The sequence below is a fragment of the Diadema antillarum genome, unplaced genomic scaffold (assembly GCF_040938485.1).
Source record: "Diadema antillarum isolate AM-2024a unplaced genomic scaffold, OU_Dant_1.0 scf00000035, whole genome shotgun sequence".
In the NCBI taxonomy this organism is placed as follows: Eukaryota; Metazoa; Echinodermata; class Echinoidea; order Diadematoida; family Diadematidae; genus Diadema; species Diadema antillarum.
In genome coordinates this window covers 4,766,153-4,792,372 of record NW_027270924.1, presented here as the reverse complement: position 1 = coordinate 4,792,372, position 26,220 = coordinate 4,766,153, and the positions used below count along the sequence as shown (strand labels likewise).

Below are 26,220 nucleotides of genomic sequence, written 5' to 3'. Positions count from 1 at the left end.
AAAAATGTGTGAGGTTGCTCTACAACAAAAATAATAGAAGCAGATACCCATTTTATCTTAAAGGGATCGTATAGTTTTGGTTAAGACCTAATTTCAGGTTTCTGACATTTTTTGGTGAGATAATGAGAAACCTCTTATGAAATATGAAAGGGCATGTAATTCTATGAGGAATTCAACGTTCATTTGATGAAAATTGGTTTTGAAATGGCTGAGATATCCAAATAAGAGCGATTCAAATAAAGTGTGGGACCCACACATTATTACGATCGCTTTGTTTTACTTTGTTTTGGATGTTTCAGTCATTTTAAACCCGATTTTCATCAAATAAACTTTGAATTCCTCTTAAAATGGTATGCTCTGTACTATATCATAAGTGTTTTCTTGGTATCTTGCAAGAAGTTAAAAGCCCAATTCTCATCTCCACCAATACTGTACCATCCCTTTAAGTTTTGAATCACATCTAATTAGATCTATTGTGGTTATGTTTAACATGGTATATGTATGGAAGTGCTACCTTGGATGATAACAAAAATAACTACTGCAAAACTCCCCAAAAATGAAACAAAGAAACTAAATAAAAATACAATAGGATACATTTGAATGCCAAAGGATTATACTATACTAGTTTCTTACATGAAATGAGGGTTCATCAAGACAAGATATTTATTGTTTATCACCTATCACAACATGTAATATCAAACAAAAACAGCAAAAGAGATGCTTATTTTATTCAAACTGAATTCACTATAATGATGTAATATCTATCTTGCTGATCTATGTGTCTGTTTCAAGGATGTGCTGACAACACTACAGCTACTAAAATAAACGTGGATCATCCAGGCATGTAACAAACATCTGATTTCTACACCTTGCAAGATTTTCTAATAAAGATAGAGTATCTACAAAAATACATGTAAAAAAAAAAAAGAAGAAGAAAATATCTCATGCCTGTAATATGTTCACGGTAAGATATGACATTGTATCTCAAACCATCTTTGACTGCACAAAACTTCAGGAGTGTGAAAAAGTATGAGAATAATGTTGATTTACACTTGATCTAGGGTTACAAGGTTAAAGCACTAACCCACTAGGTACCAAGTCATGCATAGGAGCTGAGAGCTGACCCATAGAGGGCGCCATTTATCTAGTGACGACCTAGAGAGAGTGGTGCCTAGATGCATACTTGCGCCATAACTTGACACAATTGCTGTTTGTTCCCAGAACCAGTGAGAAGACACAAGGCCAGCGGGTTGATCCATACACCAGGGTGGGGCGGGTAGAGAGAGGCAAGCAGGGCGGGGCGGGGCGGGGCGGGGTGCAATGAGGAGCATTGGTAACAGGTGGTAGGCATGAAGCATCAAAGTGAAGGCAGAAAACCAAAATATGCAGCAGGGAGGCAGACATAGACAATACCATCATTACCAGTGGGGTGGGGAGAGGGGATTAAATGGGAAGGTCAGATTATACATGTGGGGTGGGGGGGAAGAAGATAGAAAGGGATATTGGATTAATTTGTGGGGTGGGGTGAGGGGATTAGACAGGGATATTGGATTAAATAGGTGGGGTGAAGAAAGGGGATAAGAAGGGGTGAGTAGATATCAACAATGGGGTGAGGAGAGGGGATTACCAAGGGAGATCAGATTATACAGGTAAGATGGGAAAGGTGTTAGACAAGGGTATTGGATTAGATATTTTGGGTGAGAAGATTAGACAGGATAAGTAGATTACATTGGTCAAATGGACAGAGGGGATTAGAAAGAGAGAGATAAGATTATACATGTGGGGTGGGGAGAGGGGATCAGACACAGAGATTAGATTAAATATGTAGATAGGTTGGGGAGAGGGGATTAGACAGGCAGATCAGATTACACAGGATTTATCGGTTACACATTTTAAGCAAGGACATGGACAGGATAGTTGGTGTAGACAATTTTTTTTTTTTTTTAGGTATCAGCAAGTCCCAAGTTCATGCCATTAAACAATTTTGAAGCAGTTTGATGCAGATGGAGTGATAGGTAAGTGATTGCTTGAGGTAATTATGAATTGTATAGAAATATACATTGGACAATCACAGTACGGAAATGAGATGCAAATATTTACGTGATTGATATGAAATAAAAAGACATGCAAAAGATGATTACGTGGTTTGGTTACAAGATTTGGAAATCATAGACAAAAAATTGAGAGCAAGAAAGCCAGATAGAATTAGAGTGAAAAGCACAATCACAAATGAAGAAAGAAGATGGCCGTAGGTAGACAGAGGAATAACCAAGATTGAGGAAGAATGTGGCATAAAGAGCCATGGAACATGTTGTAATTATTCAGAAAAAAAAAGTGAAATGGATATGAAATGAATATTTCTTGCAACAGAAGCAGAGAGATGATGTGAAAGAAATTGGTGTCAGATTTATGAGTAAGGAGAAAGAAATCATGTCAATAATGTCATGTTTTGGGTGAATGGAAGATAAAGAACAGGAGAATTATCATTCAAGCATGCATAATCATACAGCCATGTGATTGCAATTCACAAGAAAGTGCATTATAATAAAAATATAATAATAATAGGAAAGGGACATTTGGAAAATTTGGGAGAAAATCAAAAGGCATTGAACGGTTGCTTTTTACACATTGATCAAAACATTATTTTGCGGCATGAGATTTCCATTTTTCATCAAGATTTGCACAAGAAGCAGCAGGAGAAAGGGAAAAAGCCAAGAAAGTACAATGAGCTCAGGACAAGATTTTAGTAAACTACACATTGCATACTCGTACATACATCATAACAAAGTACAATAAGCTCATGACAAGGTTTTAACTACACATTACATACATAGATCATAACAAATGATACAAGGATTACAAAACAGTATAAAGGCTAAAATTGACGTTCATCAATCAGACAGTGTTCATATTTCACTGCGCAGCCCTTGAACAAGGTTTTTTTCAACAAATCTTAATGTATGGCTGGCTTTGTACTATCCCCCCACTACAGCTTGCTGAGACACATTGTACATGGAACAACTAATTTTAGAATGTAACATTATATAGACAATGACTAACAGAGCGGGGAACATAGAGGATATTCTGTCCAAAGATTCTAAAATGCTATAAGTAAGTTAGACAGAATCTAGTACATATTCCTTGCACCCATGTACATCCTAAATCACTTGGTTTCTAAAATATTTCAATATGAATGTTTCCTACACATATTGAAAATAGTCATCATTCGTTACAATGATTTAAGTAACAGACACTGTATATTGTATCTATCCCCTCCCTGGATGACACAATCGTGACATTCTTCTCATCTTTATATGAAGTATCTGTTATCCAAAGTAAAGCCTTCAGCGTTACACAGCTCTCCAAGAGGACCCTACTATTTATTACCCTAGCATTACCAACCACCCCTTTATACATCTGGGTTAAGAGGGATATACAATAGTAGCGGGTAATAATATCTTGTCCAAGTACATAAGTACTTGATAGGACTTGAACTAGGGATCTCCAATTGAAAAGCCAAGGGTCCTATCCATTATGCCACAGTGCCGCCCTCCCCAAACGTATTACCCCGAGTTAGAGTGAACTGAAAATGTGTCTTACAGGAAAATCTGTCTGTCTTCGACAGGTTAAAGGGATAGTACAGTATTGGTTGGGATGAGAATTGGGCTTTTAACTTTTTGTGAGATACCAAGAAAACACTTATGATGAACTACAGAACATACCATTTTATGAGGAATTCAAAGTGTATTTGATGAAAATCAGGTTTGGAACGACAGAAACAGCCAAAAACAAAGTAAAACAAAGTGATCGTAATAAAGTGTGGGTCCTACACTTTCCTAGAATCCTCTTTTTTGGATATCTCAGCCATTTCGAAACCAATTTTCATCAAATAAACGTTGAATTCCTCGTAGAATTACATGTTCTTTCTTATTTCATAAGATTTTTTTCATTATCTCACCAAAAAAATGTTAGAAACCTGAAATCAGATCTTAACCAAAACTGTACAGTCCCTTTAAGGATGCTCTTTTTTTCAAATAGCCTCCTCACCAGCTAAATCAGAGACTCCAACCCCAAGCACCTTCTGATCTGGAGATTCTCCCGCCCGAAACCCCTAGCAAACGGAAGACTCCAAGTTGATGTGTGGAAAGCGCGAAGTTCCTAGGATTCTAGATGTTCTCTGGTGCTATCTTAGGCTTATTTTTTCAACATACGATAGAAATAAGTAAGAAATCCTTTCCACCGGGAGACACAGAGCCAGGGCGGGAGAAATCAAATCTCAAACGGGAGAACGGGAGATTGTGCAAAAATGGGCTTTCGGCGGGAGATCTCCCGTCGAAAACGGGAGAGTTGGAGTCTCTGCTAAATGAGATTAAAAGCCTCAGGGAGCTAACACAAGACACTAGACACTGACACAGTAGCAAAAGAAAAGGTCAGTCAAGGTTACCATATTTTTTTTTTTCAATACAGTACTGAGAACTCCATGAAACCAAACCAAAAGGAGTACTAAGAAAAATAACCGCAAGACATGGGAAAAGGCTGGACAGTTTGCAACAAGACGCTTAGTTCAGTGACTTGATTAGGGACATTTCGCAACAAGACAATTAGCACAGTATTTTGATTAGGAACATTTTGCAACAAGACACTCAGCATGGAAACTTGATTAGAGTTACAGGAGAGTAAAACAATTTCAAAACAAATCCACATCCATAGGCAGCCAACATGCAGGTTTGAGCAAACCAAGCATCACTGAGACCAAAGTCTGCAGGGATGAGGAAACTAACCTGGATGCAGTGAAGACATTGGTAGAGTTGGTTGCTATGGAGTTAATGGGACTGGTGTGAGCTTTCATCTCTCCTACCAGACTACAGTCATCTACATTCCATAGTTTGAGATAGCCCCCTCTACAGCCACTCAACAGACAGTTGTTACTTGGTAGGAAGTCTAGAGCACACACCCAGTCCTTGTGTGCGTTGGAAATGGGCTGCGGAGGTTAAGAGGTACATAAAGTCTTGTGGGTTAGAACTTCACAGAAGTATACAAAGTAATTGCAAACACTACACAAAGTGAGACAATGCACTCCCGTTATGGCAATCAAAACAATTCTCATTACAACGAAGCATAAATTCAGGTACTAAAATGATCATCTATATCTCTCTACATACTTTGATGTGCAGCTACAAGTAAATATCAATATAAACAAGAATAAAAAAAAAACAAATCTGCAAGTTGTGAGGACTTCGATATAACAAACACAGCAAAAATAATGAAATTTTCATTACAACAAAGCTAAACTTAAGGTACCTAAACGAGCTTGTATATTTATCTACATACTATAGTATTCGTCTACTGCAAAATATCAAAATAAAGAAAAAAAGAAAAGAAAGAAAAAGCACAACCCAAGAATTTCATTAGTATGGGAGTCAGCTGTTTACGTGGTAGGGAGGCAAGAGAGTCCCTGTCAATTCCTGGTATTGCAGTAAAACTTATAAAAGTTACTCATCACAGTAATCTAAACCTACAAAAGCCATAACATTGTAATTCATATGTGAAGACATTGTACTTCTGTTGTTTCACACTGTATTTAACTTGTGATTCTACACCTTTGCCCATGTAATAGTTTCCAAATAAATGTTTTAACCCGTTGAGGACGGGCTGATGCTGCTACAACACACATTTCTCATAGATCCCTGCCTGAGTATACTTGGGACTTGTCCTCAACAGGCTAAGGCAGCTTGTTCAAGGTGATACCTCATCGTCAAGGAAGTCTTGGCCTACCTTAGTGAGCTGCTTCTGTTCCAGGTCCCACTTCTTGATACAAGCATCCCTTGACCCACTAAAGAGTGAGTTGCCTTGAATGGCCATGGACTGAATGCCATCATAGTGTGGTGGGTCAAAGTTGAAGGCTGTGGTAAGACACCCTGATGCACCAGGCTCAACCTCAAACATCTAGAGACAAACAGAGACTGGTTGTTATTACACTTCATACAAGATACGTCAAATCATGCAACTGATTGACAAATTGCCCAACTTGATGCCTGAATCGATAATTTGTATAAACACACCCCTTTAAGGGTAACAACAATTTCTGGATATTCGGCAGGAGCTAGGTAGAATAGTGGATATAATGTCTGTCTAGCAATCAGGAGGCCTTGGATTCTAATCCCATCAGATTGAACATGCCCACAATTTTTATATCATATAATTGTTGATCATTCACACTCATGAAGGGCAATTTTTTGACTGACTGCAATGAAAGCAAGTTTGTGCAAGAGTCATTAATCCCAATAAAAAGTAAAATCTTGATTAACACATTGACTGTGTTACACTTGTTAGACTGAAGTCTGTTTTATAGTGCCAAGCAGAGAGTGGAATCCAGTCTCAAGTTTGTATCAAGGCTGCTCATGAATTCAGAAGAATGCAGACTGCTTGCTGATCGAGTCATCCAGGCTATCACTAATATCTCACATGGTACTCCAAATCAAGTCTACAGAAGAAATCTCCTTTTTGCATAGAGAAGCCTGCCATGTAAAATAATCACCTTCACATAGTGGTCTTTAGATCCAGCAAAGACCTGATCCAAGCCATTGGTAGTCTTGACTTCCAGACACATCACAGCAGCTGATGGTCCACCAAACAGTTTACACATCGACTGGAAGCTGAAAGGAAAGAATAATATACTATTCTTTTAAACTGTTGATGCTGGAAACAATGAATGGCCAATGTTTAGACTTTGTATGAAAGCCATTCACTTTATCACTGTTAGCAAAGATAAACCAAACATTCTGCTTCATTAGAGAGAAAAGACGAGCCTGTAACTAAACATCACATTTTGAATCGGTAAAGAAATATACTCAAACTTTGATTGACATCTACAACCTTCTAAAACACTAGCACAAATCTCTGATTGATGATAAAAGTATCTAATCTTTAATGTAAAGTAACCAGCAGCATCATAGAACAGCTGTACTGCATGGATTGGATTCACAAACTCCCAAGAATGTCTTTTTACCTGTAGAAGAGCTAAATTTGGTACTGAAATGGTGTTATTTAGAGTGATACAAACTGTTGGGTCAGGTTGACAAAATTTATCACATAGCTAATATCATACCATCATCTTACACTATGGATGAAGTGACTGTTATTGAGTAGCAGTATTTAGGAAGATAATCAATCAATGCCATGTAATTAAGAGCACTGGTGACCGAGTGTCAAATCTACCTCCACCTAACAGACAGACAAACCCACACTGACTTAAACTGACCCAACATATAGACACACTTACACCGATACAAAATACAGACACATCCAAAGTGACCCAGTAGAGAAGACACACCCCTAGTGACCCACTAGAGAAGACACACCCCTAGTGACCCAGTAGATGAGACACACCCCTAGTGACCCACCAGAGAAGACACACCCCTAGTGACCCAGTAGAGAAGACACACCCCTAGTGACCCAGTAGAGAAGACACACCCCTAGTGACCCACCAGAGAAGACACACCCCTAGTGACCCAGTACTGTAGATGAGACACACCCCTAGTGACCCACTAGAGAAGACACACCCCTAGTGACCCACCAGAGAAGACACACCCCTAGTGACCCACTACAGAAGACACACCCCTAGTGACCCGCTAGAGAAGACACACCCCTAGTGACCCACCTGCTAAGATCCCAGACTCTGACTATGTTACCAGCTGCTGAGTAAAGTCTCGTCCCAGCCTCATTGATTGCTATGTCATTGATCTGAGTCTCCCCCTGAGGTAAGGCCACGGTACGGGAAGCACTGCTACCTGCAGTCCTATCAAGCTGCATACCAGAGGAACTGTTGACCAATCAGAGAGGAGCATTCATAATTAATATGAACTGTTGACCAATCAGAGAGGAGCATTCATAATTTGTATGAACTGTTGACCAATCAGAGAGAAGCATTCATAATTTATACCAATTACTTTAAAAAGTATTCAATACCACAAGTTTTAAAGCGTGTATCTAGGCAATCACTTCCCGAAGGCAATTAACCCCCGGCTAAGTACTGGCTAGTGATAAGGTTAGAGTAAATATTAGGTTTTAAATAGGGTTAGGTTAATGGTTAGAACTTTGGGTTAGGGTTAGGATTAGGGCCGGGGGAAGGGTCTGGGGTAATTGCCCAGAGGGTAATTGCCCTTGACCTTTAAAAGGATCAGTTGGAAAGCAAGTTGGCAGCGACGTGTGGTGAAAAGTCAATTTTGAGTCCCTGATAACAACATAAAGATTACACTTCCTTCACGATCAGTTGATGATTATTATTATATCTTTTCCTCCTCCTTCTTCTTCTTCTTTGTACTATTGAAAGGTTCTTCACAAGGTAATTAGATGTAAAGATGACATCACAATCAGCTAGCCATGCCAGGTTGGGAATCATTACAGCACAAACCTAAAACAACCTGAGGAGAAAAATAGACTGGAGGTGTGTTGGCTTGATGCCTACTGTACATGCCTGCCTTTTGATGTGATGAATGGTTTTCAGGAGTACACCGTGCATGACTTGAATCTGATGAAATGTCACATCAGTGTACTTTGACAGACTACAATATTCAGTGCTATTACACACTCTCGTTGAAAGTCTTGAGTGAAACGAAGCAGTGTAGTGTTATTACTCAAAAGTCAGGTGTATACACCTGAGAGAATGATGAAGTCTGGTGTATTTACCTCAATGTTGTTACACACTTCGACGTATCCCTGATGTCCCAGATATATATGAATACTATTGATACACTGAACAACATCTTAGTGTTCTAAGATTCAAAGGGTATGAATGTATGTATTATGACTTAGTGCAGTGTTACCACACAAGCAGCAGGTGTATAATACACCTGTGAGTGAATGACAAAGTCTGGTGTATTTACCTCAATGTCGTGACACACTTTGATGTATCCCTGATGTCCCAGATACGGATGAAAGCTGTTGATACACTGAACACCAGCTGTAGTCTCTCACAGTACCTCACAACACAGACATTATTGGTGTGTCCAGAGAGGGTAGCCAACTCTTTGGCCGAGTCAAGTTTCCAAATTTTCACAGTCCGATCTAAAATCAATCAGAGAAAATGTTATTACTACAGCAGTTATTACGCCAAAAACTACACCTCAGCTACACCTGAGCATACTCAGACTGGGGTACATGAGCATTTGACAGTATGAAAGTACACAAGTCAGAGAGGACTACCGGTACTAGACACCAACTCCTAGGAGAAATGTTCCATTATAAACAAAAAGCACTGTGTTTTTGACTGACTGAAGATTTCAAATGACTGATATGATTCAATGGATATGTGACTGAGAAAGGAAAGACCCACTGGTTTTAGAGAATTGCAAATTTCCCAGCTGATGGGAAAATTCATATGGTATAGGAGACCCAGCAAGATGTAGGAAGAAACCTTCAAATAAAGACAAAAAGATGTCTTAAATCAGACATATTGACCCGACAGGATATTATGGAATAGATCCATTTGGGAAATGACTGTCCAATCATACTGACTGGGAAAAATGGACCTTCAACCAGGATGGAGACGATGACAATGATGACAGAGGTAAGGTTTTCTACCTACAGGACACATTAAAGTTCTGCAGTCAAATGTAGACTTTAGCCTATACCTCTGGATCCACTAAAGAGACCTTTAATTTGGTCTACACTGTATCCCATCTTTGGATCCAGTAAAGAGCCCTGTAGTCAGGACTAGACTATAGCCCATGTTTGAGTCCACTAAAGAATCTTTTACTCTGGACGAGACCTAAGCCTACCTTTGGATCCACTAGAGTCCTTATGTATGGACAAGATTCTAGCCCACCTCTGGATCTAATAAAGAGCCTCATGTTCTGGACTAGACCTAGCCTACCTTTGGATCCAGCAAAAAACCCTTTAATCTGGAATAGACTCTAGCCCACATCCGAGTCCATTGAAATAATCTTTTAGTCTGGACTACACTGTAGCCTACCTTTGGATCCACTGAAGAGTAATTCTTCTGTAGCCTGGACTGAGAGAACAGCTTTACTGTGACCCTCGGCAGTGAAGGAACACACCAGGGGGGCCCTGGGAGTGCTGGGTTTATTGATCACTGGAATGATGGAACCCCTGGTGTAAGTAAACACAGAGTATCATCATTACACCTTGTCTCACAAATGGCATTAGCAAACAAAGAGCATCAACACTACATACTGGCTTACAACTGGTGTCAGCAAACACTGAGCGTCACTATTACACCTTGCTGATAACTACTGTACATTGTAAGTAAACACAGAGTATCCACACTATACCTTGACTCACAAATGGTATTAGCAAACAAAGAGCATCAACACTACATCTTGCCTTACAACTGGCGTAAGCAAACACCAAGTGTCACCATTACATCTTGCTGATAACTACTGTACATTGTAAGTAACCACACAGTATCCACACTATACCTTGACTCACAAATAGCATTAGCAAACAGAGAGCACTAACGCTACATCTTGTCTTACAACTGGTGTCAGCAAACACCAAGTGTCACCATTACACCTTGCTGATAACTACTGTACATTAAAGTAAACACAAAGTATCCACACTATACCTTGTCTCACAAGCGGTGTACATAAAAACACAGAGTATCAAAATTACAACTTTATTTCACAACTGGTGTAAGAACAGAGTATCATCAGTACATCTCCACAACTTTGCACTTTCACTCTCACAGCTACAATCACTGCCCTTGAAATAAAAACGGACACATTTACATACAGCAAAATTCAATATTTGTCAAAAAAGGCACTAGATTTTCATTACATCCATGTAAAGCATCAAGATAGCAATGTGCTAAATTTCAATTCATATCACTTACGGTATTCACTTGGCTTTGAAAAATTTAAAAAAAAGAGAGGAAAAAAAATCTTTCTATTTGTATGTTTACACAAATGTGACCCGCTACAACAAAATGATCCTAAAGTCGGGCAGGGTCGATTATTTGAAAATTGCATGACATAATTCCATAATCTTTCTGCTTTAAATTGATATATAACAATAATTATAAAAATAATCTGCTGCGGAGATATCGATGATTAAAAGAGAGCATGTCAAGACGTCTGGGAAATCTCTGTTTCGAGAAAAGCGCCCTAAAAGTTTTCCTTTCGACGCAATCGCAATCAAGGGACACGCAAGTCAGTTTTCAGCTCCCGACAATAGAAGGTAAGCCCTAGCAACCCCCTAAAAGTTCATTCAAGCACAGCGTCGCCGGTCTCCTCACCGACCAATCAGTGACCAGGATGTGAGAAGCGGCTGAGCATAGAGCACCCCGCCTGCACGCACCAGTCGACTGGGCAGTGTGCGAGCTTCACGCTTCGGTTAGCAGCAAGCAGCAAACCGACCAATGAGATCACCCTGGTCGGTGCTAGGGGCGGAGCCTATCTGTGGCGCTCAATCCAAATTTTCAAACCAGTTTCTGCTTCACTGAAACGCCAAAAAAACATGGCTCAGAAAAACGCTATTTTTTGGTCTTTCTTTTCATCATTTTGCGTCAAAATTTCGACAAATGATAGAAGACATGTCAGACTCCAATAATATGTCAAAATCAGAAAATCGTAAGTTTTGACAAATTTTAATGCTCTGACTTCAAACTCGATTTTCGCGGCTTCGACCGTGCGCGACTTTAGGACCTTTTTGTTGTAGCGGGTCACAAATAATCTTCTTGGCTCAAAATCTAGGAGCCCACTGCAATTTGTACAACAAATAGCTGCAGCTACAATACTGTATGTGCAGTCTCTTTTCAGACTGGATGACTGTGTGCAAGGCTTCCAAACAAAAACCCAAACTAAGCTAAATTTACATGTTTTCAATATATGTTATCACAAAGACTCACTTGTCTTTTTGAGTGGCTGGTGAGTTTGTCTGAGCCAGTCTAGAGAAGACATTCCCTGCCCTGGTGGGAGGGGGTGAGCTGGGTGGGGTGTGGTCCGGGGTGTGGTCACTGCAAGATAGTCACAAATACAACTGTAAGTGAACTACAGTAAAACATATCATTTTTAATAGTCACAGCAGAAGGGTTGTCATATTAATCTGCTGAAGACTAGTCTTGAGTATACTCCGGCAGGTGTCTATGGGAAATGGATGTCAAAACAAAACCAGTTCATCCTCAATGGGCTTTAACCCTAACTAGGCCGGGGGGGCCTCCGAGGCCCCCCCCCCTCGACGTTCCGCGCGATATACACATTGTATCGCTAACGCGAAAAGCTATCGCCGCGACGTTTCATGACTTTTTTCTTTCGTGTCTCCCGCATCTTTTGACACCAAATTTGCGATGCCTGGGCATGCGGTTCCGAAGTTGTGCATAAATATGTACGTGCATGTCAGACCAAAAATTGCTCAAAAACGTGAATTTGTGTACAATTTCAATGCAAACTGTGCTAACAGGCAAATTTCATAAAAGCATGATTATTTTGGGGTGTTATTGATTAAAATCAATTATTAACATATTTTCTTGTTCGGAACAATGTCGCGGACAAGTTTCATCGAAAAAACAATGAAAAACATAAAGTCGAAAAAACAAAGAAATAGATAAGAAATTCAAAAAACAATAAAATACTTTAAAAATTTTTTCTGATGGCACAATTTTTTGTCCTTATATTTGCTCAAGACACTAAAAGGAATATTTTCACAAAAAATGTGCCCATTTTGAGCTTTATTTAGTGATTTATACCAAATTGTCTGATTTCATGCATCATGATGCATAAATTAGCATTATTTAGCATAAATGATAATTTTTTGACAATTTAACTTCGTGGTACCTTAGATTACATCATAGGCAGTGTGTGTGCCAATTTTCGTCGCGATCGCGCAGTCGATGGCCGAGATCTGGAGGGGGGGCCTGGGAGGCCCCCCCCCCCCCCCCCCCCCGGCTCTCTACGATCTACCTAAATAGCCCGGCCTAGTTAGCCCGGCCTAGTTAGGGTTAAAGACCCAGTTATAGCATACATCGTAGAGAGAGAAGGTTGGCCCTGCAGAATTGATTTTTACTCGCTGCTCACCGTATATATCAAAAGAACTCATCTACAGGCCTGCACTCCTGCTCCGTAAAACAGAATTGGCAGTCACTGAATATATACAGGTGTGTATCTTTCAAGTAGAGGATAGTGATTTACTTGTCAAATGCTTTTTCTTTTTTATTCATGTGTATATTCCACCAATGAAAATGAAAATGACAATCTTGTCTGCATGTATGCAGACAAGATTATCATTGGTAACGTTGGACTGGATGCAAGATTCTTCAGCTACTTGTAATTCATTAAAAGGATTCCTAAATACATCTTGTTGCAAACATTCACAATACACAGTCTCCCCCTCTTTATCGAGTCTTGAAGGACTGTAAACTGTTGTGAACAGGGAATGCTATCTTTACAGATTTTCACAGGATTACATTGAGTACATAATCCTTTACCAAAAGGATGGAGCTGGTGTATAACAAAATGTTTTTAAGATAACTTTAATACACCAGGCAATAAAAATCAGAAATTTGTGCCCACAGCCTCCTCATCCACAACTACAACATGGAGTCCATGTCTTTTTCATTGGTGGAATATACACAATATGAATAAAAAAGAATAAGCATTTGACAAGTAAATCACTATCCTCTACTTGAAGGATAGCTAATTTTGCTGAAGTTGAAAATGAATAAAGAGTTTTTAGAGATGTACTTACACTGATCCAGGGTTAGAGCTGGCTTGAAGCTTGTCAATATTCTTTCTTCTCAAAGCTGGTGAAAGACGCTCCGCTCTAATAACAGGAGGGTGAACGGAAAAGCTTTCTCATTATTCCTGGCAATTCTTTACCTACACAGTAACAGGCCTCTTGACAAATGCATGCAGTTACAGATCAGAATTATAATTTTTCCCAAACATGTTATTTTTTCATTTGTCGCTAAGAAAGGCAAATAACATTTTTATACAAACAAGAAATCTTACAAATTGAACTATCAATTTATCATAATCAAGCTATAAATTTCATTCCCATGAGTTTGCTTCCTTTACAGCAACATGTTGTGATCAGATGAGGAAATGTGTCTATGTGAGTTGACTCTTCATAATAGTCACAATGACTCTGGACAAGAATCACTAAATGCTGCTATCCTACCTGAGCTCTTTTCAGAAAGGGATGTCAGGGTATATTTAAAGACGACTTGGAGATATGTGCTGCTGTATTAAGAAGAAGAAGATTAATGTAGATTGACTCTGCACAAACGTCACACTGACTCTTGATGTCATGTTACTATGCGACCCAAGTTTCTTTCAGATGGGCTTGTTGAGATTTTAAGATGACTTGGAGATATGTGACCCGCTACAACAAAATGATCCTAAAGTCGGGCGAGGTCGATTATTTGAAAATTGCATGACATAATTCCCTAATCTTTCTGCTTTAAATTTATATATAACAATAATTATAAAAATAATCGGCTGCGGAGATATCGATGTTTAAAAGAGAGCATGTCGAGACGTCTGGGAAATCACTGTTTCAAGAAAAGCGCCCTGAAAGTTTTCCTTTCGACGCAATTGCGATCAAGGGACACGCAAGTCAGTTTTCAGCTCCTGACAATAGAAGGTAAGCCCTAGCAACCCCCGAAAAGTTCATTCCAGCACAGCGTCAGCGGTCTCCTCATTGACCAATCAGTGACCAGGATGTGAGAAGCGGCTGAGCATAGAGCACCGCCTGCACGCACCAGTCAACTGGGCAGTGTGCGAGCTTCACGCTTCGGTTAGCAGCAAGCAGCAAACTGACCAATGAGATCACTCAGGTCGGTGTTAGGGGCGGAGCCTATCTGTGGCGATCAATCCAAATTTTCAAACCAGTTTCTGCTTTGCTGAAACGCCAAAAAACATGGCTCAGAAAAACGCTATTTTTTGGTCTTTCCTTTCATCATTTTGCGTCAAAATTTCCACAAATGATAGAAGACATGTTAGACTCCAATAGTATGTCAAAATCAGAAAATCGTAAGTTTTGACCAATTTTAATGCTCTGACTTCAGACTCGATTTTCACGGCTTCGACCATGCGCGACTTTAGGACCTTTTCGTTGTAGCGGGTCACATATGTCCAACTGTACTTTACTTATGTGGATTGACTCTTCAAAATAGTTACAGTGGCTCTTTATAACATGCTACTATCCTATCAAAGTTCCTTTCAGATTGGGTTGTCTAGCGATTTTAAGATGAATATGGGATAACTGTATGTGATGCTGTACTATGTGGATTGACTCTTCGAATTAGTCACACTGACTCTTTACCACACATTGCTATCTTACCTGAGTTCCTTTCTGATAGGGATGTCATAAGATTTTAGATGACTACGGGATACATTTATGTGCTACTGTACTTATGTGGATTGACTCTTCACAATAGTCACACTGACTCTTTACCACACGCTGCTATCTTACCTGAGTTCCTTCCTGATAGGGATGTCATAAGATTTTAAATGACTACGGGATACATTTATGTGCTACTGTACTTAGGTGGATTGACTCTTCAAAATAGTCCCACTGACTCTTTATCACATGCTGCTACAACTGTATCTTACCTGAGTTCCTTCCTAATAGGAATGTGACTCTGAGGGTGGATGTGGGGAAGGTCAATGGAGGCTGTGTCTTTGAATTTATGAAATATTTCTTTTATCATGGTTACTATTACAACGCTGATCAATTCAGTACTTATTTACATACACCGATGGAGAACAATTAGTCAATCAGCTGCAATACTACCACTATCTTTCATACCTGAGTTCCTTCCTGATGGGGATGTGACTCTGAGGGTGAATGTGAGGAAGGTCAATGGAGGCTGTGTCTGTAGATGATGATGTCTCATCAGATTCAGCCACCATCCCCATCCCAGGATCAGGAGTGAACTCCATTGGTCCCTTGGTCCCTAGTAACTCCTCCTGGGTAGCGGTCCTCCTACGTGCCTGGTGGTGGACAAGGTTCAGAAAATTAAAGGGCCATGATGGCTAGTACCTGATCAGTGGGAATCAGTGGAAATGCTGAGGGATGATTGTTCCAATCCTTACGGGATTCATTTAAGAGTACATTATATATCTATTGTTGTGTGAAAATCATTTGCTTCAGAATGATCTCATATTTAAGTAATGTGCAGTTTAATGGTTCCAGGTTAGCATGCCTGTACAGTGACGGGGCTTTGAACTGCACATCACTTGAACATGAGACCATTCTGAAGCAAACAATTTTCACGCAACACTGTAATATAATTTACTCTTTAAAAATGAAACCCACAAGGATTGGAACAATCATCCCCCAGCATTCCCACTGATCAGATACTCGCCATCCCCTTTCAACACGTACAATGTTATTTCTTGCTGCGGGAAATTTTTGGAAAATCATGATGTATTGGTTTGTTTTGTTCTCATTTTCCATCCGGCAATATGACTAGATAGCCCATATTCAGCTGCACTAGCTGGTCTTCAATGGGATCTGGTTGGATGTACTTTGGGCAGATCTCTTCGTCAGGATATTATGCACCTATTCTTTTTGATAAATGAATAAAGCAGGATCTTTTACATGCATGGTCTGTAATTCTCTCACACACAGGACCTCCATCACTACAAGGGATGCCACAGTAGCACACATTTTTTGTAATAGTCAAGAAAATATTACAGACTTCCACAGTTTCAATTTGTTCTAGACCTGGTGACAATGTTTACAAAGGAAAAAAATGACAATTGGGGGAGGTGGGTGAGCCAAAAAATTCCACTCCTAGCTGCTGGATGGGTCCAAAATCCCCGGCTCTTGTGGAATTAACCCTATTCTAACTCTGGGGGGGGGGGGGGGGGGGGGGGGGGGTCAAATTGACCCCCCCCCTCGACGTTTCGCGCCACGATTTCGCAACGTGCAAAGATTTTGCCACGTCGTTTCACGACTATTTTCATTGAAGTCTCCCGCATATTTTGAGACCAAATTTGCAACGTCCGGGTACACCGTTTTGAAGTTACGTAATGTTTTGCATATGCATGTCAACCAAAAAACAGCTCAAATTCATGATATTGTGTGCGAATCCAATGCAAATTGTGTTTTTTGGTTAAATTGATATAAATTAGATTATTTCAACTTTTAACCATTGAAATTAATCAATTCTAGTGTAGATAAGCCTGAAAAAGTGCCTGCAACAAATTTTGGCAAAAAAACAATAGAAAACAAAAGGTCGAAAAAACAGTAAAATACATAAGAAATTAACAAAACAATAAAAACCAAAAGAAATTGATTTCGATTGTGCTAATTTTTTTCAACAAAATTGTTTATGTGTCTTGAGGAATTCTGACACAAAAATTTAGCAATCCTCCAGTCTTTTTAATGGAGTTATAGGTGAAAATATGATTTCATGCACAAATTTGCATAATTAATTTATTAAAAATAGAAAGGCAATATTCTTCCATTGTATGACCATGTTATCTTGTAGTTTACATCCAGCTCTATCTTCAGGCAAAATTTCGCGGCGATCGCACGATCGGCGGCCGAGATCTGAAGGGGGGGTCAAATTGACCCCCCCTCAGTAAAAACTTGGTCTCAGATAGCCCAGTTAGAATAGGGTTAAGAGAGTATACTTTACGGGACACAAGGGATAAATAGTCACATATTTAAACCCTTTAGCAACTGAAGATTCTGTACATAATGGCCTGTGGCTCCTTGGAAGGTACGGCAATATTACTCTGATTTCCACAACATTCTATTCAAAATGATGTAAAAAATAGCTCACTGCATGTTTATTGTTGTCTATCACAAGTTTATTTATGTTTATTTGAAAGCCTATTACGACTGTACCAAGAGAATGGTGCGTCACAGAAATAATTTGGACATACGTTGTTGACCTTTGACCTCTTTCAAATTTCATAATTGTATATTCTTTATGAAAATAAGTACACTGTAAATGGTAAAGCATAAGAATATCCAAAAAAAAAAAGAAGAAAAAAAATAATGGTCAGTTTCAGGCATTTTAGGGAGCAATAAGAAAGGTGGTTTCTGGCATTTCCGTGACTAATGGGTTAAGTAAATGTTGAAATCTTGTTGTATGCCTTCAGCATTGTGAAGTTCTCTTACCTTGTCCCTGGCCTTAGTCTGAGCGGGAACGGGAACGGCAGGTGTACTTGAATTCGCTGGTCCTGTGTATGGGATCGTTGAGTGATCAGGCACACTCAGTGAGGCAGTCAAGGCACTGTGCGGGGAGCAGCCAAATATCACAAGCCATGGATTGCAGCAGTGTGATGCAGTCACAGGTTACAGGCCAATATTGGTTGCCATGGAAGGTTGCCATGGAAGGTTGCCATGGGGAGTTGTCATGCAGACGGGTCAATATGCACAAAGAAAATAAAAAGCAAAGTGAGTTAGAAGCATAAAGTATAATATGAGTGACCACAATCTATAAATGTTGAAATCTCACTTTCATCATTGTCCTGACTACCAGATGAATGACTTTTTTGCTCATTCTAAAATCCTCTCATTTACTTTTCTCTCTCCCTCTCTCACTATATCTAGGTATTATTTCACTCACAATTTTCATCATGAATCAAACTCCTCATCACATGACAATTTCTACAAAACTTTAACAATTACAGTCAAACCTGTAAAAAGCAGCCACCCTTGGGAGCAGAAAAGAGTGGCTGTTATAGGAAGGTGTCCACTAAGACAGGTTTGAATGTGTATTATGTACCTTCCTTGCTAGCTTACCTAAAATGTGTCATTGATTTTGTTTGCCTTCTATAGCCACGATTCTAAGAGGAAGAAACATGTTTCCTCCTGGACTCATCAAATAATTATTTTATTGTAGCCCCATTGCATTTCCAGGTGGCTTGAAGATTGTGATCCCATTGAATCACAATCTTATCTTAAAGCCACTAGCACTTACGATGTTTTCATGACATTTAATTATTATGCATAAAAAAAAAAATAGCTGTACTGGTTTTATAAAATAAAAAAATTGAATTGAAATACAATACAAGTTTATTGTTTTATGGATTAACTGAATCTTTCAGGGTCTTGTTATTGTTTTTTCCCCAGTAAATCTGCGGTGACCACACCCTTCTCACTCCTCACCTTAATTTACATCTACATACTCACCAGCTTATCCCAAAACAAACTGGACAACTGGCCAAACGGCCAATGTCTTCCAACAATAATTCAAAATAACACACAACACACACACATACACACAAATGCACATAACTTGATGCATGTTCCCCAAACTTCTGAAATTACTGTAGCACTTCCAGAATCAGAGAAATGGCAGTGTTATTTTATTATAAAACCAACTCTAATAAAACCTCTTTCACATTCATTTTCTCGTACAAATAGCAGAGTTGACAGAAATCCCTGACACATATTATCTACCCACCAGTAGCAACTATATTATTGTATTTTGTTTCTGTTTTTGAACACTTGTAGACAGCAAACAATCAATCAATCTCACTGGCAGTGATTCTAATATGGCACATAATCATGTATTAAACAATGTCTTTTTTTTTTCAGTTCTTAGAATGACAAAACCATGCTACTAGAATAGTTTAAACATACATGTAAGCAATAAATGGTTACAAATGACACTTTCACTAAAGTAGATGACTGTGACATCATCCCTGTATTTTCAGGTAATTGTTTGTTCAGTCCTTGCTATCCTTTTTACCAATCACTGATGAACAGTCCTTGCTGAAGTCATGGTTGGAGAATTACATTTCTAGCCAACATACAGTGACCTGTGACATTGACAGTACTTTCATTTCATGTAGTAATACAATGTCTATATTTTCACTTTCCTATCAAAGTTTCATACTTATATGACTACTAGACACTCCTTTATGGTATATGATACAGCTGACCTTTATTTCTTTTTCTATACAGATATATTCACTCATAACCTCTAGCATTTTGCTGCTTCGATTTCAGGCAAGTAATTGTCTACATATTTCTCCCCAGTCGATCAAATCATAATGACACTGGACATTCATAAATGAGGATACACCTGAAAAAGATCATTTTGGCCAAATTTAGCGAATCTGACCTCTGACCTTCAGACATTTTTCCTAATATCTACTCAATGCATCTCATCATCATGTAGAATACCTGGGCTTGGCACCAAGAGAACCTAGTCCACTAATTTTCTATTTTGAGATCTGGGACAGAGAGACAGACTAAAGGATGAATGGCCCAAAACATAATGTCTCTGTAATCCAATGGGGTGGTGGCATCAATAAAAAAAAAAGCATAAAAAAAAGAAGAAATTTTGAGTCATTCTGTGTATTCTTTAATATGTTATTTTGATATTGTCAGCTGATACATCAAAGACTATTGTAAACTCATCCAGCAATGACAGCATACAAATTTCACCAAAATATTACAAATTACAGTTTTTTAATCCAGTTTCTGATTTTTCTCCAACTTCGGCGTGTGTTCTGATATTTTGCATTCACTGAATCCACTACTACATTTGGGGTAAGTCCCTCCTTAATGCATACACCCAGTAGAAGGGTAAATGATTTCATGCCCAAATACTTCTCAGTAATGTGTGTTGTATAATTCCACTATGGATTGACCTCTAAGGGGTCTCTACTAGAATGGATTGACCTCTAAGGGGTCTCTACTAGAACTATTCTCCGCCCAGTATCACTTTATAACACAGGTTTCCTGGAAAGTACAACAAACTATGTACATCAAACAATTCCAACATGCACTTACTACATGGTCCAAGTTTGCTAATGTCAGTATGAGGTGTAGCAGTCATAGATGATCTGGCATTTGCCCAAGTTGTTTTTTTCAATAAATGCAGACATCAAAACAAGATAGAGTAATCACAGTGTCAGTGCTTAGATATGGTTGATATTACCTTCTCTTTACTTGTACTATTAAAAGACAAAACTAGAAATCATAAGAGAAGGCTTTCCGCATCAACAAAGGCACAGGATCAAAACTGAAAAGATCGGTTTGAAACATCTAGCATGATCCACTCAACTTTAAAGTTCTGATGTGTGTTTTCTTCATGTTATCATGAACTGGGAAGACCTAAGACCAAAGACCGAAATTATACTCTCCTACAAACACGGTATGCTGCAGATCATGGAAACAATGTTTCTTCTAAGTCAATCAAATCTTCATTTCTATTTCAATTGTCGGTTTCATTCAGCCACTACAGGAAGATTCACTTTCATTTGTGAGTGTCGTATTGTTTCTTTTTGCTACAAACTCTCATCAGCTTTTGATTTTTCTGCTTCACTAAATGGATGACATGAGAGCAGAAAGTAAAGAAGCAGGTGACTAAAGCTATGAGACATGCTAGAAACAACAAAATGGGTCTGGTGGCCAGGATGTTGGCAGACCAGACAGAACACAGAGTAATACCATTGGATGGATGAATGAATGCAAATCAGAGTCATAAAAAATCAAAGCAATGAGGTAGTAATCAATTTATGCGAGGATTGAGTGAAATAAGAGAAAAAGAAGAAACATTTAGGCATTGCTACATTAAAGTATCAACACCGATGGAAACTTTGGAAAAGAAACCCCAAAATAGTTTTGTATGGTAAATGTATATTAAAGTATAGCTGAATGAGATCTATGAATCAATAACTTTGAGGTTTGGTATTTGACACCATTTTGCCTGTAAAACACATGATAATATTACGTAGACAAAGAAAAATATGGCAAAAACCCAAACTACAGTCTGTAAAAAATAAAGACCCACTAGAAATTTTATCACACTTTTGATTCAGTTGAAGTTCTGCACAAGCATTAGATAAGTATCACTTGGTATAAAATCACCAAGCTTTTGATTCAAAACGGTTTGGGGGTCTGGGTATCTTTATTCTATCCTATTCAACTTTATTACTACTGAATTTGAGTGGTGACTTTGTTTGATTTCATTTACTATCATTATTGTTGGGTTTTGTTTGTCTCTTGGTTTGTTTGTTTGTTTGTTTTTTCATAAACAAGTGGTTCAGATAAAATCCATTAGATACACATTTCCTTTCCTCATCTTGGAGCCCATAAGACTAGCTGTTATTACACCTGACACAACTCACTCTTTCTCAGTCACAGTCAAGCACACTCTCTCACCCCCTCTCTCTCTCTCTCTCCCTCTCTCTCTCCCTCTCTCTCTCTAAATGGTGTATGATTCTTTCTTAATAACAAAGAGTGTGTAAAGTCTGCATGTGTGTGTGCTTACCTTTCACTTGTACATGAGAATTGCAATGTGTGGCATTACGAATACAGCTCAAACTGACAACATTGCATCATGTTGAGAAATGTGTATATTCTCATCCAATTTTCTAAATTCAATGTGATGATACATAAAGTACATGGTTCCCTACTTAAATAAACAAAAACAAACAAAACAAATATACATGTATTCACCAGAATAGTTTTATTGTGAATTGTGTTTGCCTTTTCGATGCTGTGTGGTGAACCACATTGATGTGCTGCAATTTGCCTCTAATTAGTAGTTTATGCAATCCTTCAGAGACATATGTAGTTCTGTGACTGAATCAAATATCAGCAAATTAGAAAATATTGCCCCAAAATGTATGCCTTACCTCATGTCAACTGGAGAGGGAGCCCTTGAGCTGTTGGTACTACTCCCACTGTCTGCAATGCGGAAAAAAGAAGGTCATATATTAGTCATGTCTAAAGGTTACAGACACAGTTACATTTTGTACATACGATGGTACGAGTGACATACAGTACCTATGTAAGGATGGTCAAAGAATCAAACTTATAATAGAAAGGTCAAAGAGTCATACCTATGTTAGCATGGTCAAAAAGTAATACTTATGTCTGAGACATCTAAGAGACAAACCTATGTTACAATGTAGAATGGTCATAGACATATAGCCACAATTATTTTGTATGTTAGGATGGTCAAAGAGTTAAACCGATGACAGGATGGTCAAAGAGATATGCCTATATAAGGATGGGTGAGGGTCATGCATAAAATGTAGAGTGGTCAAGAGTCATACCTATGTTGGGATGGCCAAAAGTCATACCAATGTTGGGATGGTCAAAGAGTCATACTTCCATTGAGATGGTCAAGAGTCATACAAATGTTGGGAAGGTCAAAGAGTCATACTTTTGTTGGGATAGTGAAGAGTCATACCTTTGTTGGGATAGTCAAAGAGTCATACCTGTGTTGGGATAGTCAAAGAGTCATACCTATATTAGGATGGCCAAGAGTCATACCTACGTTGGGATAGTCAAGAGTCATACCTCTGTTGGAATCGTCAAGAGTCATATCTATGCTGGGATAGTCAAGAGTCATACCTATGTTGGGATGGTGTAGAGTCATACCAATGTTGGGATGGTCTAGAGCCAAACCAGAGAGTCATAGGAGGGTTAGGGTAAGAGTCATACCTATGTTAGGATGGTCAAAGAATAATACTTTCAATGCATTAGCATGGTCCAACAGATATACCTATATGTGACCCGCGACGACGGTTTCAGGCAAAAGTCGCAAGAGCAAATTCCCTCCTAGGCGGGGAACAAAGATTTTGACCATTATTTTTGTCGATTTAGGTTTTTTGCACAAATCGAATCTTTGATATGTTTTCTACATCTACACTAAATTTCATAGCATAAGACTAAGTTTTTCCTCTCGAAAATGAAATTTTAAGCACCCTATGTTGGATCGCACTCGTCAGTTTCAAGCTTCTTTCGAACGCCGCGCCAATATCCCCAGTGTTGCTACGACACAGGGTCTCGCATGCGATTGGCTGGTGCGTCGCATACATTTACATAATTCGGCTTTCGGACACACCAGTTGCAGCGTTTGGGGAATGCTTTGTCCACGCGTGCACGATTACATGCTCCATTGTTCTTGCTATAGTGGTTTATATACGCTCGCTCTGTAGTGCGTGCTCTTCGTTTGGCTTTCTATCCAAACTATTCTACCGCAATGTTCGACAACGGAAGTGAAACGAAAATCATGTAGCATGACATAATCGTGTGAAAAGAAAACTAAATATTCTCAAATTTGTGTACTTGTACAGGTAGTAAAGAATATGACAGCAGACTGACTCAATTGAAGGTAGATGAGAGGAAAGGAGCGGTCACATGTGATCAATTATATTATTCAAATACTACACGTCAAGATCACACCAAACTAACAAGTCGTGTTTGTTTGTTTGTTTGTTTGTTTTAATTAAATTAGCACCACCGAACAAAGCAACATATGCATGTCTTGTAAAAGCAAAACAAACAGGAAGCGTGACCCTTGCCAGCACTAGCAATTTTCTGCCTTCAAAAGGGTCGCCAATGATGAAGACAAAACAACCACTGAAAACGTGATTTGTTATGTGTGGATTCGCCACCGCTCCTGTTACATGCACACGGTCATGGCGTGTGGATGCCATTGCGTAATGCGTGCACCATATACACATGTACATGTACACCATACGTGCAATTATCGTATTCGCCATCTTGAAAGACGTACTGGTATTACCAGTATTACAAACCCCGCGAGCGAAACGAATTGTTTTTCGGCTCCATCCGCTGAGCCCCGAGGAAGGTGCCCGGGAAATTTGACTCTTTCAATGAGCTAATCAGAAAGCGATGTGGTTGCTAGAGGCGGAGCTTAACATCGATTGGCACCATCGTACGGATGGGTGATTCTCCCCTCGCATCGCCGCTCGGACATTGTCTTTGAGAACGAGGTGAAGCTTCAAAGCCCGTTTTCTCGCAATTTTGTCAGGCTAACAACTTAAAAAGTGCATTTTATTTCTCTTTCTATGCCCACTTATGGTGCCAAACAATACAAGTGTTTTATATCAATGCAAAGCTTAGGAAATGGACAATGTGATTCAGTGAAAAAATGAATTTTCAAAATTCCCGACTTTTGCCTGAAACCGTTGTCGCCGGTCACATATTAGGATGGTCAAGAGTCATACCAATGTTGGGATGGTCACACAGATTTGCCTATGTAAGGATAGGTGAGAGTCATGCCTAATATGTAGATTGGTCAGGAGTCATACCAATGTTGGGATGGTCAAAAAGTCCATCCAAGTCTGGGTCTTCTCCCTGCCTTCCTTCCATCATGTGTTGTAGGAGAGTCTGCTGCACAAAGCTGTTCTGTTCTTCCTGGTGAAGCTTTGCCTGTAGCTCCTTCACTGTGGTGGCCTTTTGAGCTGCCTCCAAGCCCTGTTAGTCAAACACACAACAGTATTATTTTGTGATATGTATTCAGAGAGGTTATATATTCACCACCTGTAGAGGGCAGTCTACAGTTCTGGATACAAAATGCCTGTGACAACAAGGAAGGTTATCATGCACTACTTGGTAGATAATGGCAAACTTCACTCCACTCACATGTGTCATAAAACATCTGTACCAGGCATATTGCGAGAAAGCACTCAAGTTCCTACTGGTATATAAGTCTTTGTATGCATTTCACTTAGACTGGGAACATTAAGTAGTTACAACTTCCTTACAAAACCACCCACAATACTCTATGGGAAGAAAAGTGTACATACACTGTAAGTCGTACATGGCATGTACATGGCTAATGTTATTTTACATCATTAATAACTGAGAAACACATACATTGAGAGCAACACATGACATACTGAATGTCCACTCTGAATGTCCACTCTGAATGTCCACTCTGAATGTCCATTCTGAATGTCCATTCTGAATGACTTACATTCTGCATGTATCTGTATGTCCATTCTAAATGTCAATTATTTATGTCCATTCTGTACTAGTATTCTGTTACCAGAAGAAACCATGGCATGCTAGTTAAGAAAAGAGCACACAGTGAGTGAGTGTACCTTGTTGATGGCCAGGTTGATGAAATGCTCCAACATGTACTTGGCTTCCCTCAGAGAACACTGCTCAATGACTGCTGCTGCATCCACAGCGTCTATCTCTTCCTGTTTGGGGATAATAAACACCGCCCTCTATCAACAAATAACTCTCATTTCAATTGCACGAACTAGCTAAGCATTCCCTTTGTTAGTTAAAAAAAAAAAGAACATCACATTAAATGGATTTCGTCAGCAAAGTGAAATTCCCTCTCTTTTTCAACAATCAATTAGTGTGTAGTTTTTTGTTGTTCCTTCAGTAAAGCAGATAAATGGCTGACATAATGAGAACAAAAATTATCTCTCAGGCTTGAATCTCTCAGTTATTACAGTTTGAAGAAAGAAAATCAGTGTCTCATGGACACACAGTAACATAGCAAGACTTATACAG

The 26,220-nt window shown here is 39.1% G+C and overlaps 1 protein-coding gene across 1 annotated transcript in view; it reads right to left on the bottom strand.

Annotated features, from left to right (window-relative positions):
- Window positions 1-1,084: 1,084 nt before the first annotated feature.
- Window positions 1,085-26,220, bottom strand: part of LOC139744342 (kinesin-like protein KIF21A) — a 71,192-nt gene continuing 46,056 nt past the window's right edge. The window contains exons 20-33 of the mRNA XM_071654787.1: window positions 25,797-25,898; window positions 25,002-25,167; window positions 22,572-22,623; window positions 18,094-18,208; window positions 15,766-15,950; window positions 13,702-13,776; window positions 11,867-11,974; window positions 9,974-10,110; window positions 8,886-9,066; window positions 7,661-7,822; window positions 6,539-6,656; window positions 5,776-5,946; window positions 4,782-4,981; window positions 1,085-1,207 (exon numbers count right to left, since the gene is read on the bottom strand). Of these exons, the coding sequence (XP_071510888.1) occupies window positions 1,156-1,207; window positions 4,782-4,981; window positions 5,776-5,946; window positions 6,539-6,656; window positions 7,661-7,822; window positions 8,886-9,066; window positions 9,974-10,110; window positions 11,867-11,974; window positions 13,702-13,776; window positions 15,766-15,950; window positions 18,094-18,208; window positions 22,572-22,623; window positions 25,002-25,167; window positions 25,797-25,898 (1,824 nt within the window). The 3' untranslated portion in view covers window positions 1,085-1,155. The remainder of the gene's footprint in view (window positions 1,208-4,781; window positions 4,982-5,775; window positions 5,947-6,538; window positions 6,657-7,660; window positions 7,823-8,885; window positions 9,067-9,973; window positions 10,111-11,866; window positions 11,975-13,701; window positions 13,777-15,765; window positions 15,951-18,093; window positions 18,209-22,571; window positions 22,624-25,001; window positions 25,168-25,796; window positions 25,899-26,220) is intronic.